This window comes from Elaeis guineensis, chromosome 10 (genome assembly GCF_000442705.2).
Source record: "Elaeis guineensis isolate ETL-2024a chromosome 10, EG11, whole genome shotgun sequence".
NCBI classification, from domain to species: domain Eukaryota; kingdom Viridiplantae; phylum Streptophyta; class Magnoliopsida; order Arecales; family Arecaceae; genus Elaeis; species Elaeis guineensis.
In genome coordinates, this window is record NC_026002.2 from 30,607,262 (window position 1) to 30,626,087 (window position 18,826).

The 18,826-nt window shown below is 36.5% G+C and overlaps 1 protein-coding gene across 3 annotated transcripts; it reads left to right on the forward strand.

Annotated features, from left to right (window-relative positions):
* The first annotated feature begins 120 nt into the window (after window positions 1-120).
* Window positions 121-8,682, forward strand: LOC105052646 (pentatricopeptide repeat-containing protein At3g20730). 3 transcript variants are annotated; one of them, XM_073244792.1, is made up of 6 exons: window positions 121-2,459; window positions 3,112-4,254; window positions 4,342-4,438; window positions 7,542-7,715; window positions 7,802-7,912; window positions 8,006-8,682. In XM_073244792.1, exons 1-2 carry the CDS (start codon window positions 1,721-1,723, stop codon window positions 4,164-4,166), a joined length of 1,794 nt encoding a protein of 597 aa, XP_073100893.1. In that variant the 5' UTR covers window positions 121-1,720; the 3' UTR covers window positions 4,167-4,254; window positions 4,342-4,438; window positions 7,542-7,715; window positions 7,802-7,912; window positions 8,006-8,682. The 3 variants fall into 3 exon arrangements, with proteins under 3 accessions (XP_073100893.1, XP_029122708.1, XP_010931829.1); XM_029266875.2 differs by having other exon boundaries at window positions 7,802-7,884; XM_010933527.3 differs by having other exon boundaries at window positions 7,802-8,682.
* Window positions 8,683-18,826: the final 10,144 nt, after the last annotated feature.

Below are 18,826 nucleotides of genomic sequence, written 5' to 3' on the forward strand. Positions count from 1 at the left end.
TTATTATATTTGCTTGATGTGTGATTGTGCTTTTCTTATTTTGTCGTTGTTGTGGGAACTAGCTCGTACATTATTCTCTTAAGCATATCCCGGTGGTGGTTTCCTACTGGGATTAGCACAGTGTGGCTTTTTTTATTTTTGATCGGCATTAACTATGTTTAATTTATTATATGGCAGTCTGTTGACTCGGTTCGATGATATATAAATTTACTTCCTGTTTATTGTTTATCCCGTGGCTACCCCTGTAACATGTTGATCTCATTTAAGTAAATTTAAAACATTGTTTAAAGTAAAAAATCCAACTTGATTCCTCGCATATAATTTTTGTTGTTGCGGTTCCATTGTTTGGCTTGGGTTGATTGCATTCTTCCCAGAGATTGAACCCCCAGACACACTTGAGCAGTGTTGGTTTGTGCTTTTATGTCTAGTGGTAGGAGCGGAAGCAGTTTTGGTTTGTGTTTTATGTGAAGTACGTGTTGTGTCAGCAATTTGCTATTATATTTGCTCTCCAGCTTGTTTTGGCTATTAAGTTTTGCGTGATTATCGTGGAATTTAATTACCATGTGTCGAATTTCTTAGCCTCAGCACTGGGGCACACCCAGGACTTACTGGTGCTGAATTTTCTTGAGGAATGATGCTACTCAACATATTCCAATTTTGAATTTTTGAATTCGATACTACCGCTCAGCTCACCTTTTTCACAAATTATTGAGCATAGGTTATTGGCCACTCAACTTTTTCTTCACCCCTTTTTTTTCTTTTTCTTCGTGAAAACTTAATTACCATGCAAAGCATCAGGAGATCATGGTGCGCAAAGTTTTCTCAGCTAGTTCAATTATGTTGTAGAAGTGCAGGTTCTAACTTGTCAAAGTTGGTAAAGTCATTGGAGCTGGTATCCAATCACCTTGTTTGAATCCGGCTTACAGTCTTAAGTAGCTGGGTTTGGATGACCCCTTCCGCTTTCCTAACAAAAAAGGGAAAAAGAAAAAGAAGAAAAAGGATATGCTGTAGCAAAGGAGGGTGAACCATGGAAGTAACCATTTGTGTGAGAAGTAACCATTTGTGTGAACATCTTTAATGATTTTTTAAATTTTTCTAATTGACTTCTCAACCTAAATTACGCTAGTTAGAATTCATATTTGGTAACATTTTTAATTAAATTTGTTATACTTCCTATTCCCTGAAGACACAATAAAAATAACCAAAAATTAATTCTCTGGCCCTTTAAGAAAAACCTGTTTTTAAGCCGGCCAAGTGCCAAATTTTGATTTGCACATCTCTCCACGTATATATAAAATATTTCAAACTTTATTATCTTAGCCCATATAAATTGCTAAATCCCAGCTATTACAAATTGATAAACCTTTGGTTGCTTGTTGATGCAATCTGGAAACTTTGGGCCAAATTTTTCCCAATCACCTTTTTCTTCACTATACAAGATATTCTAATTAATATTTTAAATTAATTACTAATTATAGATTTCAACCCTGCCGAGATCTTCCAAAATCTAAGATTGTGGATGCTCCATATATTTTCTATCTTTTATTCTTTTGTTTTTCGAAATGAAGAGCAGGAAGATAATAACAGACTTCGGTCTCCACCGAGATAATAAATCTTCTCGGTTTATGGAACCGTTGGTTTTCAGAATCCGGCGAGATCAGTAGGCTCTCCTGAACTCGAACCAGTTTGTCTCCAACGAAATCTCTCTCTCTATCTATCTATGAACGCAATCCAAACAAAATCCATTGCCAATTTCGCAGAACTTATCCGCCGATCGAATCCGGAATCCAAAGTTCTCACTTTGTGCAAGCTCGGCAGGTTAAAAGAAGCTCTTGATGTCCTCCATTCCCATCCCACCCCCTTATCCCCTTCCACCTACTCCTCTCTACTCCAGCTCTGCATCGATTGCAATGCCAAACAAGAAGGAAGATCACTCCACGATTACCTGTCAGCAATCGGGCATGCGTCAAATCTGCATCTGTGCACCAAATTTGTGATCTTCTACGCGAAAGTTGGAGACTTGGTCGCTGCTCGAAGGGTGTTTGTTGAAATGCCCGAGAGGAGCGTCGTGTCGTGGACTGCGATGATTTCTGGGTATTCTCAGAATGGGTATTCAGATGAAGCTCTAAAGGTTTTTTCTTGGATGCGTCGGTTGGGTGTTAAGGCAAATCAGTTCACTTATGGTAGTGCTCTGCGGGCGTGTACTGGTCTGGGTTGTGTTAGGAGCGGGGGGCAGATTCACGGGTGCATTGTGAAGAGCAGATTTGTGGAGGATTTGTTTGTGCAGAGTGCTCTCGTGGATTTGCATTTGAAGTGTGGTTCGGTTGAGGACGCTTGGTGCTTGTTTGGGATGATGGAGAAGAGAGATGTGGTTGCTTGGAATTCGGTGATTGGAGGGTGTGCGGTGCGGGGGCTTGAAGAGGACGCATTTGGATATTTTTGCTTGATGCTTCGAGATGGTATTGCTTAAAACTTATGCTTTAAAAGCTTATTAGATGCTTGTATGAATTGTGAATGCTTGTGAGTATCTGGCTTCTGTGCTAGATTGTGTTCCATGATGTCAAGAAAAATAGATGATAGCCCATCATGCACTGTTATGAGCTACTGCACAACATTACTTTTATCTTTGTGAATATCATGCTTCAGGTGTTCATTTTGTAAGTTGCTATGCATTAATTATCACGTATATTAATCAACACCTATGTTAATCGATAAAGTACACACCTTGGCTGTTAAGAGTATTTCTGTGCCTGTGTAATCTGAAGCTAGCATGTATCATTCTGGTTCAAATGTTTACAGATTCATAAGTCACTCATGAACATGACTTTTAAGTAAATGACGGGGCCAATATCTGCACAGTGACGATCACTGTTACTTTTTGTTGGTTCCGCATAATCAATTTCGATATTGGATACTGTTCATATCTCATTCTTAGTTGATAACAAATGACGTTGCATATTAGATGCTACTCACCACGTTGTTGATTTATTTTTTAATAATATCGTTTTCCTTCTTATTATGAAGTCTCCAGAGATTTTATTTTAACCACTGTAATGTGTGGATTTCTTTATTGTGGAACCTTTTTGCTTTCTTAATTCATGATTTTAACAGGTCTTCAGCCTGATCATTTCACTTTTGGAAGTCTTTTGAAGGCATGTGGTTTAGTTAGAACTCTTGTGCATGTGAATCAGATTCATGCTTTCAGTGTCAAATTGGGTTATGAGAATCAATCTATTGTCACTGGATCACTGATTGATGCATATGCAAAATGTAGGAGCATGCAGAATGCTAGATTGGTATATGACTCGATGTATGAACAAGACTTGATTTCCTGTACTGCACTAATCACTGGGTATTCATTGGAAAGAAACTGCAGTGGGAAGGCATTGGAGCTTTTTTGTGAAATAAATAGGATGGGCATGAGAATTGATGATGTGATTTTATGTTCCATGATTAATATATGTGCCAATATAGCTTCATTGAGCTTGGGAAGACAAATTCATGCTCATGTAATTAAGAAACAGTCCAACCATGATATAGCCTTGAGCAATGCTCTCATTGACATGTATGCAAAATCAGGAGAACTTTGGGATGCCCGTTGTGCTTTTGATGAGATGCAGTATAAAAATGTTATTTCATGGACTTCATTGATTGCTGGATATGGAAAGCATGGTTCTGGAGAAGGTGCAATAGCACTCTTTGTGAAGATGGAGGATGATGGGGTGAAGCCAAATGATGTTACATTCCTTTCTCTTCTATCTGCATGTAGTCATTCTGGCTTGACTAATAAAGGAATGGAGTATTTCAAGTCTATGGTTAGCAAGTATGGGATCCACCCCAGAGCTGAACATTATTCATGTGCCGTTGATCTTCTTGCACGTGGAGGTCAATTACAAGAAGCATATGATTTTGTATGCAAGATGGATGCTAAGCCTAATGCATCACTTTGGGCTGCTGTGCTTGGGGCATGTAGAATGCATGGTAACACGTCTCTTGGGGAAATTGCTGCAGGGTATCTTCTTAATTTATATCCTGAAAGATCAGTAAACTATGTTGTCCTAGCAAATACGTATGCATCAGCAGGGTTGTGGGAGAGTGCCTGGAAGATAAGGAAGTTGATGCTGCAAAGAGCTACAAAGAAAGATGCAGGCTGTAGCTATATTTAATTTTTTTAAAAAAAAAAAAAAAGAGAACATTTTTTAAACAAATTGAGTTCTTGCAGGACTTCGGAAAATGTTGAAATATCCAGGACAGGTATTTTTTTCAATCTGCAAATCAACAAGCTTGAGTATGATTTATATGTGAATATCTTCTTAAAATATGTAATATCCGAATTGGCAGGATCAGTTGGACATCCTTATTATTTTATACTTCCAGCAAAGGATCATATATTCTCAATTATGCTGCTGCTTCTTTATAGGTTTGCTCATGTATTCAGGTATGCTGTTCCTCCTCCAGATTTTGCTTAGCCCTTTTACTCAGTTAACATTAACAGAAAAGAGAAAAACCATGTAAAACTTGAACCGTCATTAATTTCTTCTTAACCAATAAAAAAATATGATGATGCTCACCTACCACAATGCTGCATAGCCTGCAATTGCTACTTGCTCCATTTTAAATAATGGATGACTTTGATTTGAAAATACATTTCTTCTCCTTACCGAAATTTCTATTCATCAGATTTGAGATATACATTTTACTTGATGAGGAGTGCATAACATCACATATGTGTCTGCTACTGTCCACCTTCAGTTGATGCTCAAGCCCCATCTGAGAATCAGGTCAATGATGTGGTTAGATGTTAGGCATGCTTAACAATTGAGGCTCTTCTATAGAATGGAGAGATGTGGATTATTTGAGAGGAAAAACTTAAAATGTTTCGCAAAGAAATACATGTCTATAATGGTATGTCTTTGCTCTTGTATAAATATTCATGAAGATTGCATGATAATTCTAAAATAAATATTCAACATAGGTTTTTTCTGCTTCACCCATAGCCGTGATGCCCAACCTCACCCATAGCTGTGAAGCATTTTCAAGTGTCTAGAATGATGCAATTCTTCCCATGGAAAAACACAACCATCCACTTGTTCATTCTACATACAAGTGGTAGGTGTGGACTCTTTTCCAACTCATAGACCAACATATAACACAACCCTCTAACTGTTGATGAGTGTATGTGGAAGGGATGCCCATGAAATATCTCAAAATATTATGTCTAATAAACCAAATGGTTTTTAGGGCATACCCTACTTCCACAGTATCTTATGTATGAATGTGTATGTACATATTATACCTACCTACATATGCAGACATAGACATACGCACCAATTGTGTCCCTATCTCCCTATCTTTTAAACATGTGTATCACATGTTAAAAAACTCTTATAGCTATCAAGTTAAAGGCCAAAAAGGGAAGATGCTTGAGGTAAATACTTTTGAGTTGATGGGCAAATGTTTTACCTGGGATGGTAGCTGTAAAACAAATGTGCAGCCTAAGAAGAAAAGGTTTGATAATACATGCTTTATTTAGTTGTTCACCTTTTTTCGAGAATATTAAACATGATTTAATTTTTGAAACCTAATTAATTACCCTTATGAATCTGAAGTATATATGAGTTTCCTGCATGCATAGATAACGGTTTTGTGCCTAGGTTGTTGGACAGAGTTCATATATTTTTATTTTAGTTCCTGCATATTCACATGGTCATATAGTAGCATTCAGGTGTAAGACCGGTTTTTGGTTGTAAGACAAATAACAATTAGAAAAAAATGTTCTAATGAGTGTGTATATATATGTACTTCTTGTTGCACAATTATTGATTGACAAAGCTATTTTAACCTCGGCAGAGGGCATATATGTTTATATGTATCGGTACCTTTCTTGTCAAATCTTGTGTCTAACAACGTTTTGGCCATTGATGTGCACCAAAAGAGCCTAAAAGGTGGCTTCGTCTTGAATGGTATTTGTTGCTTAGGTAATAGCACTGGTGTTAAAGATAATGTAGACACTTTTCTTGGTGCATATCTATAGATAAAATGTTGTTTATTCTGATACCCAGATTGAAATGTGGTCATAACCTTAAACATCGTCTTATCTCAACTATCTGGGACTGCCTTTATGAATCCTCTTCACTATTTCTTTTTTTCATTTAGGTGGTAAATTGCACTAACATTCATGGATATTCATTTTGGATCCATTCTATAATTTGACACTCTTACAAACTAGCTGTAATCTCCTGTCAATTCTTCACCTTTTCCTTTCAGCCTTGGTCCCTGCATTAGCAAGAAGTTTGTCATCAAACTCAGACATGCATACATGCATGCATGCATGCATGGATATACAACCATACATATATGCATACACTATGTATGTATATGTGCACGTACACTCATATTTACATACACACATACATAGTTTTCGTATATATCATCCTGTTTATCATATAAAGACACCAGTATCAAATTCTTGAGCCGATTTGACTCCAAGACTGCAAGGAGAGATTCCCCTCCTCTTTCTTTTCCAATTTTGCCCTTGAACTAACTCTAAAAACTTTGGGAACTAGTAATAGCTAATAACACTTTTGTTTTACGAGGTGCATTTCTTTCATTCACTCTTTCTTAAATGTAAGATATCTAAAGGCACTACTATAGAGAGTCACAACTAAGGAGCTCTTGTAACCCTCTGTCTGTATCAAAAGAGTGTTGTAGCAGTGAATATAAACTGAGCTACTCACGAACACAACCAAAGCATCACTTGCATGTTCACATGCCAAACGCTACTGTGAGTATATCCACTCTTCTTTCATTTATGTGCCCTTCTTGTTTCCATCTTGAAGAATAGAGGTAATTACATTTAATAGGGAATCAAGTTGCTTCTAATGCCCAGGGAAGTTTGCACGCACAATAGAATAGAAACTTGTAAATCAACTCTCACCTTCTATTTTGTATTTCTCTTGTTTTCGGAGAGAGGAGAATTGATTGAAGAATGTCATGCGTTGATTATGGGACTCACGGTCCTTATCAAACATCATGGAAAATAAGGGACTAATGGCTGGTTGGTTCTGGATGTAGATTAAAGGGGGTGTGTGTAACATGTTTCATGTTTAGATAAATGGCTATACAGGTTGGTTTAGGAGATCGTGAGCCTGCTGCCTGTAGAGCCTTGATTTTTATCTAAATTCCTGCTCATGGGTTCTCTACTTGGCCTCCAATTAGCCAAAGCAATCCAATATTTTATGGCCTGTCCATTGGTTAACCCAGTAAAACCCCTATTTTAGTCTTTTGCTTAAAATAATTGGTGTTGTCGTCAACTGCAGAAGTGGTCATGGCAATATTAGGATGTAGTTATTTTCTATGGTTTATCTCTTGCTAATGCATGATTGTGATTAAAATTACTGATAAGCATACATTTTATTTAAATTTGTATCTAACATAGGGTAAGTAACTATATTTCCTTCTCTGGATTAGGACAATTGAATTGTCTGTTTTCTTCCATACTGATTTGTAATCAAGCTTCTTCTTCCTGATCATCCATGCAGATCACTTTGGTCTTCCTATCTATGGGACAAACTATTTGGCATTCTGGTCTATCTGGAATTCTGCATCAGCATTGAATCATGTCATGAGAAGAGAAGTTCTGCCATGGCAGTCATATTTGGGAGGCAGATTTGAAGCTTTAGTTGAGAGCTCCCATTTTGGTTCTGCGATGGCGGGTATATAGAGAGTCACAACTTATATACCCGTCAATAAATTAACTTAAAATTGTTTTCAGATTTTGACAAGGTCTTTTGATTTTCAGGGTTTGTCGAGGACTTTCAATAATCAACCCTCTCATCTTGCATTACAGGATAACCTTGCTCATGGGAGATGTAAAAAGATCAGGTGCACCCAGTGAATCTGAGCAGAACATGTATACAGTCCAGACAAGAGTACTCAAATTATATGATATAAGTTCATATATTTTATTCAAAGAAAAATAAATTTGAAATAGACTCTTCTACAGGGATTGTTATCCAAGGAGGATAAATATGTTGTTATCCAGGATTTCTGACCATAATTGATGACCATTTTGATGTATTGGAGGCTGAGGAGTTTTCTTTCACCCAGATTTGATGGGAGTTGATTCATGATTGAATGAGCCTTAAGATGAACAGATCGCAGTGCTACATGAATCAATAGAAGCAGCTTTTTGAAAATATGTTATTTGCAAGTGGTGTAAATGGTAGCGGATGAAGAGAATTTTTAAAGGAAAAAAGAATAATGGGATATACAAGACAGTTCCGCAGCAGGTTTTTGGTGAAGTATTGCTCTCTAGGTATAAAAAGCTATCAGATGAGGTCTATAAAGAATTTCACATCATATTCAAATGCAGAATTGCTATTAGTTTATTCTAAATTGTTTATGGGTGTTCATTAAGTTTTTGTAAACAAAAACTGAATTTTGACGGCCAAGGGTGTAAATATTGAATTAGATCATTTTTGTATTTTGATAATTTGGAATGCTGTTGAGGGGAGCCTTGAGGCGCTAAAACATGGTGGTATAAATTTGTGTGACTCATTGAGATGCGTTATGCAGTAAGATCTCTGTACTGTTACTTCCAAAAGGATAGTGTAATTAGGATTTGGCCCTGTTTTTCACCAAAAAGAATATAGTCAATATTCTATGGGACAATTCTCTTCATTTCCATATTCTTATCATTATCTTTTTGCGCATGCTCGAGTGCACGTGTTGGTTAAGAGTTTAGATTCTCATTTAAACCTTGGAAAACAACACTGTGATGGTGCCACAAGTTTTTGCCAGCTCTTCTTGAATATCCATGTACCGCTCTATGTTCTAATTTTTTCATTAAATTGGTGGGCAATCCTTTTCCTTGTGAAAGTAAGAACACAAAGAAGAAAAAGATGAAGAAAGTGCAATCACTTTGGCATCAAGAAAGGAAGAAAAAGCATGAAATTGTGTGTGTGTGTGTGTATCAATGTTTATAATGAACGACTTCACTCTCTCCACCCTCCACTTTCCAGGATTTTATGGTGCTCCCCTTTTTTTCTGGTAAGAAACATAGCCATATAGATTAATATGAAAAGATAGTAACAGCACTTAGAAGGAGAAGGACAAGTTTAGAAGCATCAATTCCCTGAAAGGTGAAAGTGTTCATATGGCTTGCTTTGGAAAACGCCTGCACACGGGCAACTTGTTAGCAAAAAAAAAAAAAAAGATAGGGAGATGGAGCCAGTTGCATCTTCCATGGATCTAGAGTGAAATCAGTGATCTATATATTTTTAAAATGTCCAGCTTATGGCTCATTATTATAATGCGTCATAAAATCAGGGGTTGGCCATCAACATTAGAGATCTCTGGACATCCTAGACACAGAGGAAGATAAACAACTCCAGTGTCTTTTTACAGAAGAAGGCTTCTATTAATGCAACTCTCCATAAGGCTCCACATTCCTTCTTACTCTAGGGGATCTTATTATGTGAGAGAAAAGCAGAAGAATCCCACCGCAAAACTGGCCCAGTTTCTGGCTCTCTGCTGCCACAAATGAATGAACATGGGTGGCTCATTTCCCTTGGTGTCTTCTGTGCATAGCTGTAATTTGGGGTTTCTTATGGTTGAATTATAATTGCTTATGTAATCTCAATTTAAATTTCTTTAGAGTGCGTTTAGTTATACTTTTTGATTTTTAATTTTTAAAAAATATTTTTTATTTTTTTTTATTTTTATTATTAAATAAAAATAAAAAATAAAAAATATATTTGTTAACTACGTTGTTATAAAGCAAAAAGTAACATTTAGGAATGGCAGGTGAACAACTCGATGAGAGAGAATGGTTCAAAAAAAAGAGAGAAGGGGGTGGAGAGGTGAAGAGCTCGACGAAGAAGAAGGGTTCGGGCTCTTTACCTTTTGGTTTGACGTTTTAAACATGCAGAAGCAAAAAAAAATAAAAAAATAAATTTTAAAAAATAAAAAAAATTATTTTACATATAAAGTAATTTTTTTAATTTTTTTGATTTTTATATTTTGCTTTTAATGGTGTTACCAAATATTGTTTTTTGATTTTTATTTTTTAAAAACCAAAAAATAAAAAAAAATATTGATTTAATGGATAACCAAACACACCTTTAATAAAGTTGGGGGAAGCATTTTGTTTCCTCCCATTAAGAAAGAGAAAAGAGCAAAAAGAAAAAGAAAAAAAAAACGATCAGGGCCTTGTGCTAGGTGATCTTTTGGAAGATAAGCCCAGTCAACCTGGTCGGTGATTGATTTATGCTGTTTTGGTGCGGGCTATAGACTGAGATCGCCGAAATAAGCAATTTCATCCTGGCAAAAAGACTCCCTTCTGAGGGCAATTTCATCATAAACATCCACCTTAAACACCACTACCAGCGGATTTCCCTTCTTTATCAGCAGAGCTTCTACCCATAATTCATAGTTTAATCTACAAATTTGCGTACAGTTATTTAGCCCAATTTTTTTTAACATACATAAAAAATCTTTATATATAAATTACGTAATATATTTGCACCAACAGTAACAGTGCAGAGGTCTTATTGATGACCCAAACAAGATTCATTAGACTTATTAATCAAGAAGGGATCTTGTAACATCTGGCCCATTGGGCCTTAAATCCAGCCCAAAAAAAAAAAATGAAGAAGACTCCCGCAGGAGTCTTCTTCTCTCGACCGGCTCCTAATCGGAGTCCGAAACCTCATCGGAGAGTAGTCAAACTCCTCTCCTCCGACTCTATTTAAGGGGGAGACCCTTCTCCTTTCTTCCTACCAAAGAATCCTGGAGCGAAACGGCGAAGATCGCTCACGGAAACCGTCATCGTGCCCTCCGCAATTCCTCGCCGGAGAGGTCGTCGGAGCTCGAGGTAAGCATGTGGTTCTCTTCCTCTCTTCTCTCCCTTCCTTCCCGTGCTGGTGTGCACGTTCGCTGGTGATCGGAGTCGTCGGATTTTGTCGTGGAAGAGGTTTCGATTTTTTTTTGTTTTTGAACATCGGTGGTCGTCGCCGGCCACTGGTTTGGGACCCTTGGGATGGCGGTGCGCTCTCCTCCAGCTGTCGGCCATTCCCGTGCCGGCCGATCATCGGTCGGCCAACCGTATGAGGGGACCATTCAGTCCCTTGTTTCATTTTCTATCACCCAGGGGAGGCCACGGGAAGAAGTAGAAGAAGGAAGAAAAAAGAAAGAGAAAAGAAAAAAGGAAAAAGAAAAGAAAAAAAAAAAGAAAAGTAAAAAAGAAAAAGAAAAAAATAAATAAATAAATAACAAAATAAAAATGAGAGAGAGTTTCTCTCTCTTCTCTCTCTTCCTTCAGTCTGAACCCTTACTTTCTTTCTCTAGAATTAGACTTTCTCTCTCTAGATTATTTTTCTCTCTTGATGAATTTCTCTTTCTAAAGTTATCCTTCTAAGATTAGCATAGTGAAAGGCTTCATTTTGATGATTTTGATCGAGTTTAGGGAAGAGTCCGCTTCCAAGTGAGATTTTGATTTGAAATTTATTTAGATTTAATTTTGAATTAAAAATAATATAAAAATATAATTTTAGATAATAGGCACTGAAGAATCTCGTAGAAGTTAGTCGATCTGTTCATTCAGTGCTCTGTGAAAGATAAGTAATGAATCATCTTCTCGAGATATTTCATATTTATTCTGAAAATAAATAATTATTCTCTAAAATTATGCATGATTTATAAAATTATGTTTTGAAAGAAAAGTGCTTTTGAAATATTATGGTATGTCAATTATACACATGTTTAGTGAAAAATTATGATATGTTATGATATAAAAGTGTTTTGATATAGATTGAATTTATGCTCTCAGTCTAACTATGTTTCAGTGGGCCCCGTCAATGGGGATTATACGTTGGTACTTAGTGGATCCTGTCAGTGGAGGTTGTGCGCTGGCATTTAGTGGACCCTGCCAGTGGAGGTTGTGCGCTGGTGTTTGTGGACCCTGCTAGTGGGGATTGTGCGCTGGTATTCAGTGGACCCCGCCAATGGGGGTTAAATGTTGGTCATAGTCGAGGCTGTTGAGTTACGAGTGTTTTGAATCGAATCGGATTTATGATTATATTATATGTGAATATTTGAAAAGATTGGATTTGTATAAAATCAGTATGAAATATATTTTTATGTTTATTTGCAGTATTGTTCTTGAAAATTATATAATATCTAAAATATCTAGTTGAGATATTTATTACTTACTGGGCTATCTAGTTCATTACCTTTCTTTTTATTTTTTAGATTCAGATAATTAATTACTAGTATAAGAAAAAATATTGGGACAGAGCTTTTAGAGGCGAGATTTAGCATTGTCAACTTCATTGAACTTAGATCTATTATTTTATTTTTAGTAAAATTTTATTGGATGTAAGATATTTGATTTAATTACTTGAATTAAAGTTTAGTAATAATTATTTGAATTTATTCCGCTGTGATGTATTGATATTGTGATAAGATGCCTTGCATGCTTATGGAGAGAGTTCTCCATAAGTATGCGACGGTTGCCGCGACCTCCTGCTCGTGATCTCGGACCGGAGGCGTGACAATTAAATATGATATCAGAGCCTAAGTGGATAAATTATGACACATAGAATTAGACATAGTATGAGTGTAGGTGGGTAGACATTAGAAATATTGGGATGTTAAAGTATGAGCATCATAATAAACCCATCCTAACAAATAGATAAATGAATTTAATAAGATTTTACTGCTACAAGATTATTATGCCTTCCCGTAGAATGACAAGAACTATTCAAGGAATTGCAAGAGAGACATCACAACCACAGGATGGTAGCACTCTCCATCTGACCAGTGGCACCCCTCAGGAGGAGGGAGTCGTAGATCCTAATAGGAGTACTTCGAGAGCACGTCAGAAATCAGATATGGCTCAGTTAATGCAGACCCTAATCGAGATGGTACAAATGCAACAACAAATACAGCAGCAAATGCTTGAACAACAGCAGATACAATGAGATACACAACAACATCAGCATCCACCACCACAATATGGAGAGCAACTAGTACAACGGAACAATATTTCAGAATTTAAAAAGCTTGCTCCTTCAGCTTTCAAGGAAACTACTGAACCTTTGAAGGCTGATAACTGGATAATGGAGATGGAGAAGGCCTTCGCTGTCCAAAAGTGTCATGATGAAGAAAAGATTCGATATGCAGCTTATTTACTACAAGGAAAAGCATACAACTGGTGTCAGCGACTACAGTGCAAGTATGAACAAGACGGAGAAATACTTATCTGGGAAAGATTTTGGATTGCATTCTATGATCAGTATTTTTCTCAAAGTATAAGGATCCAGAAAGAGCAAGAGTTTATTTATTTGAAGCAAAAGGATATGAGTGTGACTGAATATGAAGCAAAATTTACAGAGTTAGCAAAATTTGCTCCGAGATTAGTGGATGGTGAGCAAGAACGTGTTCACAAGTTTGAGATGGGACTGAGAACTGAGATTCGAAAATAAGTGGTTCCATATGAATTGACAACTTATGCAAATGTGGTAAACAAAGCACTGATAATTGAAAGAGAAGTCAATGAAGAACGAATGGAAAGGGAAAGAAAGCAAAGAAAAAGAGTAAAATCAAATGATACACAAGGGCAGAATAATAAAAACATCAAAAGTTCAACTAAGAGAGCAATAGATAATAAGACTCAACAGATTGATAGTGAGCAGTGCTCCAGATATGGCAAAAATCATGCAGACAAGGATTGCCATTGGAATACAGGTGCTTGTTTCAAATGTGGTCAGATGGATCATAAAATTGTAAGCTGTCCGCTAAATACTAAAAATCAAGTTGGCCAAAGAACTTAATAAGGACAAAATAAGGGTGGTGGACAGATTTTTAAAATCCAGGGAAGAGTTTATGTGCTTACTCAACAGAATGCACAGGCTTCCAATGCAATGGTGACAGGTAAGAAAATTTTCAAGGACGAAATTTATTTTTAGGAAGAAAGAATGTAACATTCGGCCCATTGGGCCTTAAACCCAGCGCACAAAAAAAAATGAAGAAGACTCCCGCAAGGAGTCTTCTTCTCCCGACCGGCTTCTAATTGGAGTCTGAAATCTCATCAGAGAGGAGTCAAACTCCTCTCCTCCAGCTCTATTTAAGGGGGAGACTCTTCTTCCTTCTTCCTACCAAAGAATCCTAAAGCGAAACGACGAAGATCGCCGAAAATCGCTCGCAGAAACCATCATCGTGCCCGCTGCAATTCCTCGCCGGAGAGGTCGCCGGAGCTCGAGGTAAGCATGTGGTTCTCTTCCTCTCTTCTCTCCCTTCTTTTTCGTGCCGTGTGCACGCTCGTCGGTGATCGAAGTTGTCGGATTTTATCGTGGGAGAGATTTCTTTTTTTTTTATTTTCGAACGTCGGTGGTCGTCGCCGGCCATCGGTTTGGGACCCTTGGGATGGCGGTCCGCTCTCCTCCGACTGTCGGCCATTCTCGTGCCGATCGATCGTCGGTTGGCCAACCGTATGAGGGGATCATTCGGTCCCTTGTTTCATTTTTTTTCACCCAGGGGAAGCCACGGGAAGAAATAGAAGTAGAAGAAGGAAGAAAAAAGAAAAAGAAAAGGAAAAAGGAAAAAAAAGAAAAAGAAAAAAAGGAAAAGGAAAAAGGAAAAAGAAAAAAAAGGAAAAGAAAAAAATAAATAAATAAATAATAACAAAATAAAAATGAGAGAGAGAGTTTCTCTCTCTTCTCTCTCTTCCTTCAGTCTGAATCCTTACTTTCTCTCTCTAAAATTGGACTTTCTCTCTCAACTTTTTCTCTCTAAAATTTTTCTCTCTAGATTGTTTTTCTCTCTTGATGGATTTCTTTCTCTAAAGTTATCCTTTTAAGATTAGCGTAGTGAAAAGCTTCATTTTGATGATTTTGATCGAGTTTAGGGAAGAGTCCGATTCCAAGTGAGGTTTTGATTTGAAATTTGTTTAGATTTAATTTTGAATTAAAAATAATATAAAAATATAATTTTGGATAATAGGCACTGAAGAATCTCCTAGAAGTTAGTCGATCTGTTTATTCAGTGCTCTGTGAAAGGTAAGTAATGAATCATTTTCTCGAGATATTTCATATTTATTCTGAAAATAAATAATTATTCTCTGAAATTACGTATGATTTATGAAATTATATTTTGAAAGAAAAGTGCTTTTGAAATATTATGGTACGTCGATTATGCACATGTTCAGTGAAAAATTATGATATGTTATGATACAAAAGTGTTTTAATACAGATCGGATTTATGCTCTCAGCCTAACTATGTTTCAGTGGGCCCCGCCAATGAGGATATACGTTGGTACTCAGTGGACCTTGCCAGTGGGGGTTGTGCGCTGGTATTTAGTGGACCATGTCAATGGGGATTGTATGCTGGTGTTTGTGGACCTTGCCAGTGGGGGTTGTGCTCTAGTATTCAGTGGATCCCGCCAATGGGGGTTAAACGTTCGTCATAGTCGAGACTGTTGAGTTACGAGTGTTTTGAATCGAATCGGATTTATGATTATATTATATATAAATATTTTAAAAGATTGGATTTGTATAAAATCAGTATGAAATATACTTTTATGTTTATTTGCAGCATTGTTCTTGAAAATTATATAATATCTAAAATATCTAGTTGAGATATTTGTTACTTACTGGGCTGTCTAGCTCATTACCTTTCTTTCTATTTTTCAGATTCAGATAATTAATTACTAGCGTGGGAAGAAATATTGGAACAGAGCTTTTAGAGGCGAGATTTAGCATTGTCAACTTCTTTGAATTTAGATCTATTATTTTATTTTAGTAAAATTTTATTGGATATAAGATATTTGATTTAATTATTTGAATTAAAATTGAATAATAATTATTTGAATTTATTCTACTGTGATGCATTGATATCGTGATGAGATGCCTTGTATGCTTATAGAGAAAGTTCTTCATAAGTATACGGTGGTTGCCGCGACCTTCTGCTTACGATCTCGGGCCAGGGGTATGATAGATCTACTTGACGAAAGATCTACATTTTATAGAAAAATATAGAATTTTGTTTCAGGTGTTATCATCTTCCACAGGGGTTTGATTCCCCAAGGTGCTGGCACTTGCTTTGACCGCTAATTTATATGTTTAGATCACTTTACCGGGGTGGGGTTCCTCCAGTCTACCTGAAAATATATATTATGGGAGATCTGGTTGTATCTTTCGCGTGAAAAAATGATTGATGTTTTTTTCACGGCAACAATCTTTGGTTCCTGCATTGCACAGCTCTCAAAGCACTCCGAACTTTCTTTTTCATCTGTCTACATAGATCTCATGGCGGCTATTGCGCAATCCAACGGTGCATATCATGAGAAATGGTGAATCATTCTTTCGTGCAAAACATACAACTAGAATCCACGTCTAGAATTATTCATATGCTTGTGTATCTGGGCCGTAGATGTTCTGGGCTAAGAAAAAGGGCTGGATCAAGTCTAACGGCGTCCACCAAATGTGCTGATCTGGCACGTGCCGAGACCCAGCTAGGAGGCTAGCAAGGGACCAAAAGTGATAGGCTTTAATCTCTAGTATCTGGTTGGAGAGGAGTACTGGAATATTCTCCAACTCTTGGAGAAGCTATGCCGCTCTGCCTTGGTTTTGTTTTCCAGCTCTGAAACCTTGGTTGCCAGGGGGTTACGTGCGAGTTTTGCGGGGCTTGGTGGGCCATGTTTCGTTGGCTGCCACTAGTTCAGTGCAGTGGGTTTTCCCTCCCCCTTTTCTCATAATATATATATATATATATATATATATATATATATATATATATATATATATATATATATATATATATATATATATTTATATATATATATATATATATTTGACGATGTCTCCTACTTAACGCATCATTGTTACGGACAAGAGCTCCGTGAAGTATTATCTACTCTGGTTCATGGACCTTACGATTTTATCTTTTAAAAGACGTCTTACGTAGGAAAATTTTTTTTCTCTTTATAAACACGAGTCTTTCTTGACTTACAATTGATGTGAGATTATTGGTGTCCTCTACATTATTAGAACCACAACAATAAGAAAAGTAAACGAAATTTTGATCGTTGCCAATTAAGCCATGGAAACTGGGGTGAGATTTATATCCACTGATAAAACAGTTTTCAAGAGTACAGTTTGAGTTTTCGAGCTTTAGAAAAATAAAAAGAGACCTTTTTTTTTTTTTTTTTTTGAAATAGACCTCGCAAAGTAAGCAGAGAGGAGCTCAAAGAGCGAAGCCAGTGGAATAGAACGGCCTAACTTAATTATTATCAAACAGTTTTGAGTCCAAACTAACCTACTCTATTATATATGTGTGTGTTGTAACCCTAAAAGCAGAAAATAATTGAGTATTTTAGAGATTGAGTATATTGGAGGTTAGGATTAATTTGAGAGAAAATTTTGGACTCTATAATCTTCAATTTTTTAGAGGGAAATTTTTCTATCATTTTCATCCACAAATATATATAGATCAATAGACTGATCTAAAAAAGTAGTGTGTACTTATTTTTTTCTTATTTCATAGTCATCTCCCCTTGATGCAACATTAATGGAGTTGAAGAAATTAAATCGATGATGGGAGATTGAGAGGGGAGGGGGTCCTTAAAAGAAAAGATTCACAGCCCTGGCATCGCTTCTTCATCAAAAGAATAAAGCTGCGAGGAAAAAGGGAGAAGCTAAGCACAAAAGAACGTATTCGAACAGGCTTTCATGTACAGGAAGCATATGATTAAAAAGCTAACGTAGCTCAATAGCAGCCACGATGGCCGTAGGTAAGGAAGCAATGCATGCTTTAGTCCTATTCAGACAAAGAATAAAGAAAAAGATAATTACCTTCAAATGAAAGCAATTAATGCTTGAATCAGCAAGGAAGGCATAGTACTTTTCTATTAAATACTAACAATCAAAAAGATTATCCAACATGCATGATTAGTTTACGTAAAAATCTCTCTCTCTCTCTCTCTCTCTCTCTCTCTCTCTCTCCAAAATGGAGGCAATGGAGTTCAATCTTATAATCAGCTCTAGCCAGCATGGTACTGGTTTTTAGATATTTTAAAAACATATCAAAATCTTCGACAGCAATTGCCTCACTCTCTCAGGGCTTTGTCCGTAAACGTGCTGGCTTTGTGAAATCCAACCTAATATCGACAATGACATGCGACACCTTTAGCAAAATGATTGTTACATACCATCCAATAATCTTTAAATATTATCAGTTGTGATTTTGCATGGACGTTATGCATAGTGGAAAACTCTCTCTCTTGTGTTCTCCCATATACTAATCTATTTTAACAATATTGTGTGTGTATGTATATATATGCCAATTTATATGGTTATTCTTGTCGTTGAATGAGATGACAGAGTGTTACTTATATGTTGTATCTCCAAAGACAGATTCTGTTTCTGCCTTTAAAGCCCGTGTTTTTGTTTCAATCGTAGGAAGCTGTTTCTATTTCATTTTGGCTGTATGCTCTACCATGTGTACTCTTATGTAAACATGTTTGTTCTCATTTTTCCTTCGTTTTATCACAAAGAAAAAAAAGAAAAAAAATGACAATGTGCAATATATATACTGTACTGAATAAAAGATTGATCAAAATTGGCTTTGAACCATCATTGGGTTGTCATATGCACAACCATCATGCCTGTCTACTTCTCAAAAAAAAATTATATATCATACACTACATGCACTATATAGTCATGCATGCTGATAATTATAGTTATTTGTTTCTATAGTGATGCATCGAGATGAATGTTTAAAGAATGCAGCTGTTATCGGTAGTATGGACAGCTAGCTATGTGATACA

What these genes read in the sequence shown, in the direction of transcription:
- LOC105052646 (XM_010933527.3), top strand. Translation starts at nt 1,721, where the DNA reads ATGAACGCAATCCAAACAAAATCCATTGCCAATTTCGCAGAACTTATC. An exon ending in TTGCTTGATGCTTCGAGATG is followed by an intron (nt 2,460 to 3,111) that starts GTATTGCTTAAA and finishes TGATTTTAACAG; the next exon opens with GTCTTCAGCCTGATCATTTC.